This window comes from Anneissia japonica, unplaced genomic scaffold, assembly GCF_011630105.1.
Source record: "Anneissia japonica isolate Jap-2015-1 unplaced genomic scaffold, ASM1163010v1 scaffold275_len1219475_cov178, whole genome shotgun sequence".
NCBI lineage: Eukaryota > Metazoa > Echinodermata > Crinoidea > Comatulida > Comatulidae > Anneissia > Anneissia japonica.
The window spans coordinates 364,396-373,006 of NW_022752912.1; the positions used below are offsets into that span (position 1 = coordinate 364,396).

General features: G+C 32.4%; 1 protein-coding gene across 1 annotated transcript; it reads right to left on the reverse strand.

Annotated features, from left to right (window-relative positions):
* Positions 1-4,391: 4,391 nt before the first annotated feature.
* Positions 4,392-6,604, reverse strand: LOC117122468. Its single transcript, XM_033268052.1, has 3 exons — positions 5,832-6,604; positions 5,286-5,414; positions 4,392-4,687 (listed from the first exon to the last, which is right to left on the reverse strand). The coding sequence occupies exons 1-3, from the start codon at positions 5,947-5,949 to the stop codon at positions 4,407-4,409; spliced, it is 528 nt and encodes a 175-aa protein (XP_033123943.1). The 5' UTR covers positions 5,950-6,604; the 3' UTR covers positions 4,392-4,406.
* Positions 6,605-8,611: the final 2,007 nt, after the last annotated feature.

An 8,611-nucleotide genomic window follows, 5' to 3' on the forward strand; every position in this document is an offset into this window, starting at 1 on the left:
ATTCATTATAATAATTTTCAAGAGGGGAAAGCCTTGAATTTTGAAGAACTTAAAGGTAAATTAAAAGACACTTCAGAAGTCGGAAAAGCTCATTTCCCGCCTTCTAGGAATCAAAATTTTCCCGGGGGAGGACCCCCGAACTCCCCTTTCTTTTTTGGGATTTATGGATTCATGGAAAAAAAATCGTATGCAACTACTCAATTTTGTTTATGTATGTATCAGCCGTCGGAAGCATTTTGCAAGTGTGTCCGGCCATTTTAATAAGAGTGGGCATGGGTGGGTGGTAGGGTGCAACACATTTTTTTTCCACCATAGTTGAAAAAATGGCTCCTCAGCCGGGAAATAGCACATGCATAATTTTAGAAAAATTAATGTCTTCACTTTTAATTTAAGGGTTACAATTTTTTATGTTGGAAGTAGGCCTAATCAGGGCCAGTTTGGCCATTATACTTTTGCCAAAATGTTATAATAGTTATTTTGTATTATACCTCTAAACAATTTCAAAATCAATCTTAAATATTGAAATTAAGGATTGTCAATAAAGTTGAAATGTACACGGCAATACAATAAATAGGCCTATATTACTTACACGTAGATATATTAGCCAATGCACTGTTTTGTGTATAGCGTCTTTTTCTATTGAATGACGATAATGTTAGTGGCAATGTCAGTAATATTTTAATGGAAAGACAAGTTGATGTCTGGCTACTAAGAAATGTTTAATTAAGAATAAATAAGAGCATGCAGTGACTGTACAACCATTTTAAATCATTTAATGTATTATTTTTTAATTTACATCTAAATAGAGAAACCTGAAGACCACATTTAGTACCCATGAGTTCCATGTCTCCCGTAGAGTCTCGCAATGGGGTCTCCTAGAAACTGGCAGGAAGAACTCCAGCATATTTTTCCCCGAAATAAACCATCTCCCGCAAATTCATGATGATATTTGCATGCTTTAACAAGTTTTGAAACTGTAATGTCAATCCCGTAAGAAAATAATGTATAGAATTTCTAAAGAAACCATTCTATAAAATTTCTACAGCTTTTCTATAGGCTAATTCTATATGATTTTCTAAACCAGCTTTATAGAGTTTTAATAGATTTTCTACAAGGTCGCTAAAGATGTTTTGATGTAGTTTAAATAGAAATCCTGAAGAACTCCGATAGAGTTCTATAGAGTGTTCTTAGAACCTCTAAAGAAATTTTGTAGAAAAAAAAAATTCCAAGAAAAATGTATAGAATTTACATAGAGTATTTGTATAGAAAAACAAAATTTTATAGAGTTTCTTTAGAAACAATTTTATTTTCTATAGAACTACAACAATTACTATAGAACTTTTTTTATATAGAATTTATATAGAATTTTCAATAATTATATCGACTTTTAAAGTTTTATAGAATTCCCATACAATTCTATAGAAAGTTAGACGAATTATATAGAAAAACTTATAGAAAATTACCATTAAAAAAATCTATAGAAAGTTGATAGAATTTTCATAGAAAAATACACAGGTTTCTATAAAATGTCTACAGAATTTTGAATTTCTGTTAAAAATTCTATAGAATTATTAGTATTTCCATAGAGATTATTTTATAGAAAAATATAAACATTCTAAAGAATACATATATAAAGTTATAGAATGTTTATAGAAATAAATCAGAATTCTATAGAGTTTCTATAGGTTGATTCTATATAATTTTCTAAAAGCTGACCTATAGAGTTGCTGTAGAAAATCTATAGGAATTCAAATGATTTCCTAATAGAATTCTATTAAAACTTTATATGGTTCTTTAGAAAGTTGATAGAAACTCTAAAGAATATTTTTAGAACCTGAACAAAACAATCATCTACTGTATAGAGTTTCTTTAGAACTTTATTTTGGTTTCTATAGATGTACAGAATTACAACTTTCAAAAAACTTTCTTTTAATAAAATGTCTTTAGGCCTATATAAAATATCTAGATTAACTTGTTGCAATGCCACTTTTTCTCTTCTCTTGCTTATTTCAATTGTATTGCACAGCCAGTTATGAAGTATTTATTTATAACAATCAGCTAAAACTTAATTGATATTACTTCAGATCATCACTGACAATGTTCTTGAAATCAGCTGCCATATCTTTCAACTTGATCAACATAGAAACTTTTACCGCTGCAGCACGTCTGAGAAGATATAATTAGATTAATAGATTATAGATTTGGGGAAATTTATTATAAAAATGTAATAAAATAAACATGCAAAACTACTTTATGGCTAGGACTAAGTCTTATGACTAGCCTAGGCCTAGGGCCTAAAGGTGAAGTATAGTGTATAATAAAATAGAGACACTTACTAAAACATATCCTATATACCATAAGTTGACAAGTTGCACTGAGACTGCCAGTGTGAGAACATCACTGACCGTGGAGCTATCACTTGACACGGGTTTGGTAGTTGGCTAGAAGCCCAGCCAGTTGGCTAGGGTTTACCTATGACTAGGCCTAGCCTGGGCTAGGGCCTGCCTAGGCTGAGGTACCTTCATTTTCTTCCTTGCAAAACAATATGAATGATGAGTGTGAAACATAATACCGGATCTCGAGTACATATAGTTCGTTTTCAATCCATTAATGAACAGAAATGGTATCGCAACAAACTTGGTCATGCGTTTTGTAATTCGACCATCTCCTACACACGTATGTACTGGCCTGTACCTCTGATATTCAAAGGGCGCGTACAGCCTATTATTTTATTGTTTAGTGGCGCGCTCACTCGCTTGTTGTGCCTATGGGATATCAGTGCGCCATATTCTGCACGTAGTGAGACTCTCAGAGTCAGCTAAATTATAAACATATAAATTAGAATACAAAAGAGGCCTATGGAAAATAACATTTAATAATGGTGGTCCTAAATATCAAGATTAAAACATTTCATCTTCTTACAAAAAGGCTGATTTTAAAAAGCTTTCGAACTTTGTTTTCTCGTTTTTTTACGTGAAACGCGATGTGTTTGTTGTTTGGTTCAGAGCTACCTAATTAGCATATTCATGCTCTATTTTGATTGCTAGAAACATCAGAGAAATGGATTTATGTTTTGTGATAATTTTAATATTGATTTTAATATTGAAGAGTTGTTTATAATATTTTCATAAATTTATAAAATAACCTTCAATACAATACGGCATTTACATAGGCCTATTATTTCAATGAAATCTGTCAACACGTTCTGTAAAACGTATATAGAATATGTATAGAATTTTGATAGAAATCCCCAATTACGATGTAAAAAAATTAATTCTATAAAAATCCATTTATAATTTTATAGAAATTGTATTATACATTCTATACATTTATCTGTTTAATTTCTAACGACTTTCTGAACAATTTATCAAAAATCGTTCAAAATTAAATAGAAATATAACGAGAATTCTATAGGATTTTTCTAAAAGAAAAATATGAAATTCTGTAGACATTATATTTAAAAAATCGAAAAAGAAAATATATAATTAAATCTATAAATTGTATAGAATTTAAATAGAATTCTTTCTATAACATATTTTTCTAAGCAATTCTCTATATAATTATATTTCTATAGAACTATCTCTATAGAAAATGGATGGGGTCTTATATAGAGAAAAAAATCTTGGATCAATTTCCTATAGAATTATATTTCTATAGAACTATCTCTATAGAAAATGGATGGGTCTTATATAGAGAAAAAATCTATGATCAATTTTCTATAGAATTATTATTTCTATAGAATTATCTCTATAGAGAATGGATGGGTCTTATATAGAGAAAAAAAATATTGGATCAATTTTCTATAGAATTATATTTCTATAGAACTATCTCTATAGAGAATGGATAGGTTTTATATAGAGAAATAATTCTTGGATCCAATTTTCTATAGAAGTCTATAAAAACTCATAAATGTCTATAGACTTTCTATAGAATTCTATAAAACATTTTACTTCGGGTTACGTCACATTATTTCCTAATGTCTACAAGTTAATATTGAAATAACTCGAACGGCTCTCAAATTTTAGCACCAGGTTTTGTCACATTTTCTTCCTTATGATTACAAGGTTCATGTTGAAGTAACTTGAAATTCAAACAAGGGAAAAACAAAATCACATTTCATACCACATCCTGGCAAGTTGTTTAGTCTCCGAAACAATACAGGAACTATTATTATCAAAATTAGGTTGTATTTGTTTACGTTAGTGCTAATTAAACTTCCGTATAAAATTATTAAATTCATAGAAGTTACACTTCGGCATTGTTCCTAGACTTCCACCTGATCCGATCGCCAATAAAGATTAGCAAATGAAAAACAGTTACCCACCAAAACGCATAAATTACAAGCCCACATGTTTGTTTACAAGCTATAAATATCGCAATAAGGAAATGTGAAACACACTGTTTAATCATCTTACCTTAAACTTTTCACGGCAACTGATGTAAATGTTAGCTTGGATCCATTGGTCGATTTTATCACCTGTCCTTTTCCAGATCGCTCTCGTATAGTTACCACATGAAAATATTTTGAGTTTTGGGAACTCATGTTGAAGCGGGTCATTTATGTCCCATAGGTAATATTTGAAAGAAAGGGTCCCTTTTCCCGTCGGCAACAGGAACTCCGGTGTCTTGGCCATTGAGCTGTGAACACCACTGTTAATTTTCGACGATTGAAACATCAGAAATATACCTTCAACGACAAAAATTAAAGGCATAAATCGTTACTGTTTCGCTACTGACCAATAATTTGTACAGGTTATAACAATTTATAATAAAGATTTTCTTAATTTTTTTAGTGTCCATGTAAAAATAAATTAGTCTTACTAGTTTGATGTTATAAATAAAACACTGGAAATAGACTAGTTTTATTTGACTTGACACTATCTTTCTTCTTCGGTGAAAGCTAGTGTCAAATCAAATAAAACCACGACTCCCTGTGTTTTATTCATATTCTGTGTATCATGAAGCAATAGTACATGGGATTAGGCCGGTTCATTGGAAAATTCGTTGATTTTTATGCACGGTACCAATAGTAACCTAGCTAGTTTAGTGTTACCAGTTATTAAAAACTTTCACATAATAATACCCTCCATATTGAGTCATACGTAAACATAAAAATAAAAGGGATTGTATGCCTACGAAATTAAAGTGATATTCAATTATTTTCAAATGTTTATTTTCAAGTTTATATTACATTTATATTGCAGTATAAATCTCGTTCCTATAAATAGAGAAACATAAATCAAAACAGAACAATTCTCGAATATCTATTTTAGATTTTGATTTACCTTCTGGGTCAGACTTGTCTCTGATCGGTGGGTTGGCGTTGGATTTTGTAGATGACCAGTATAGGCCTACCGATCCAACATCAATCTGCATTTTGCAAATTGTCAGGTTCTTGAAGTTACATTCGTACACTGATCAAATAGGGTGAAAAAATCAAAGAAATTTAGAAGTTTCAGACCGAGACACGTGGGAGAAACAAGCACAAGGAAGAAACATTCTGCGTGTGATGACACATCATAGCCCACCTAGGTCGAGATATTATTATTGTTAAATTACGTGAGGATGACGGTCGCTGTGTTGTCGAAATGCTGTTGATGTCAAAATATCGGTTATTAAGTTATGATGATGTCATTATTATCAACGTTTATGCCAATACAATAATAGATTATGAGAAATAATTAAAATAATATTAAGTCATCTTCCAAAAAGTTATTCCAATTATAGGCGATTACAAAGATTTATTTAATTCTCACACGGAATTTTAATTGGATTGGTATTTCGAAAAGTATGGAACACCTTTATGAAAACAAGAATTGAAGATAACTTACCTGTACCATTATCCGTACTTACAGCCGTCGTGATTTCGTTACCGTTTACCTGTAGGTATCTAGTTCTACTACTTAATAAAGCAACATATACCAAAAAAGTCAATTTCATATTGTTCATCGCAAGTGTATACCACCAACAATTCCAATAGACTTCCACTTACTATTGATGACCGCAGACCGTCACTCAATTTAATGCGAAGGTCTAACAGGAGACCATGAACTTCACTCCTTATGTCATTTGCATAATACCATATATGGTATGCAGTATGTATTACCCAGCGTGGTAAGCGCAGACAGCCTCCAGGCAGTGGTGTGCTATTTCATTTTCCTTGCAAAACCATCGCCAATCAAAACACCAATCCAAAAAACAAAATTATTTTGTTACGCTTTCTAAGTTCAGCAAACCCTTTGAACGCAATCATTTAAATTTTCCTCGTAAAAAGTATCGAGTTTGACACCGCATCATGAAAGTCGCTCTTATAGTTTCAGTCACGTACAGGCTATACTGATACATGGTCTATAAAACGGAGGTTAGTGGCCTACGTGGGAAGGGGACTTTATGAGCAACCAAGAAAAAGCCATAACCGATATACAATCCCTCCGCACGTACCCTGGGGGTAATTCACCTTTGAGGCCCTACACAAATACTATTCTCTTCACCTTGAGCGAATTGTTCAATCTGAAAATTATCCCATATAGGCCTACCTCTTTCTTCCTTCACGCTGCAATTGTTTTTCGTCCGTCCGTCACTCCCGACACTGTCTTTCTTCCTGTTCCTTGTCGCACAACCCGTTTCGCTTCTTCCTTTCTTCCACACTATTGAGTCTTGCCTACTCCCTCTCTCTCTCGATCCGTCTCCGATTTCCCCTGTTCTCCTCAAAATGTTGAACTACTGATGATAGACCTATTTAATCCCCCAACATTCAACCTGCCCATAAATTGTTGGAAATGTATCTGTACGTTTATTTATACTGTATTTATAATATCTATTGTTTTTTTTTAACTTCTTAAATTTCTTGTTTAATGAATTACGGTAAATGTGAATTTCAGAATGTAATTCCAAGCGGATATTGGCCTTCAATGGCATTTAAAGCACGAAATAAAATTGAATTGAATTTTTCCTAAATTTATTTTAAAATAGGCCTAGGCATATACCTCGTAGGCCTATACACCTGGATAGAGTGGGACAAACACGTATAGATATGCTTAAAGATCCATTCGATGCATTAATCGGATTCGATCATAGGCCTACGATTAAAGCGGCTTTATCACTGCGCCACATTCGATTGATTAGATACAAGATTGAGCGCCCATTAGTTAAATGTCTACGTAATAAAATGATGATGCAAGACGCGCATATGCGCATAATAGCACCAAATGATATATCCAGAATTAAAATTACGGAATATCATTGGCAAAAAACCACAGGAATGCCAACAAAGATTGATTGAAAATTACAATATATCGTACCGAATAACATCGGCAAAATTTCATTGACGAAATTGCATTGAGAGAATACCGGTAACAAAAATGGAATGGCACTTGACGAATAACATTTACGAATTATTATTTAAAAACATAATAATATATAAAGTGAGTAACGAATTGGCGGAAGGACATTGGACATATGAACGTTGTTTACAGAATAATAGACATTATTTCTTTATATTTTTACCTATAAATACAATAGTTAATGTCATTGAAGAAATCGTATTGGCAGAGTAACAATGACGGAATGGCAGTAACGAATAACATTGACGCGTATCCTACTGGTGTAGGGATATCAGTAATGAAGTAGCGGAAGGACATTTGGCATTGAACGAATTATGCTTGATAAAATGACGTGAAAACCCTCGAATCCTGGTCATAGTTAAATATACTTGAACATTTCGTATCTTTTAGTTAAGTTACTATAGTTTTTAATTAAGTGAAGACGTAATTAGAAAATACAATTACATCGTCATGCATGGTTCCAAATTATAACTGCTATCGTCGTCGCCGCTGTCGCCGTCAATAATTAATAATGACGTTCATCGTAACATTTACCGAATGAGTTGAACAAAGTGATTGTAAGTGTAAGAGTTAGCAAGCAGAGAAGGAAATAATATTTGCCAAAAAGATCATTTGTGTATTTCAAAGAAATCATTTACTTTTGTTTTTATACTGCTCCAAGTTGTTGTTAACGTATGACATTTCAAGGAAACCAAATTCAGCCGACTGGCGGTCAATTTTCATTTCTATGTATTGGACACTACATTGATGTGACGAGTACAAAGTGAAGCGGGTGATATTGTGTTGCAAAATAGGCCTACGTCTAATCTTCCTATTGTGATTATAGTCAATTACATATTCATCAGTTAAAACGTATTGAGGCCTGGTTCACATTTGAGCATTAATCCGATTTTTAAGTATATACCGTATAATATAAACGTTTGTTTTTGTCATTTTTTGTTCGTTATTCCTAATTATAGTCTTTTTTATTTTTGTGTATTCCTCTATCAGTATCATAGAGAAATATATAATGAATGGAGGATAATGCAATTATTTTAGTTGACACTAAAGCTATTTATTTGGTTGACGCTACAAGACACACTTAATATTTCCTGCGTTTGTAGCGTTGCCTGTGTTTGCGTTAAACGCGTCTAAATATTTGCTGCGAAGCAGCCAATTCATATTCTTGACAGCAATATTGACCTCTGAAAGGTAATTGTTTGTCAAAAAAAAAACAATCGCCTAAGCCGATGCGCGCTATAGTTACACCCATAAATACTTAGGCCCCA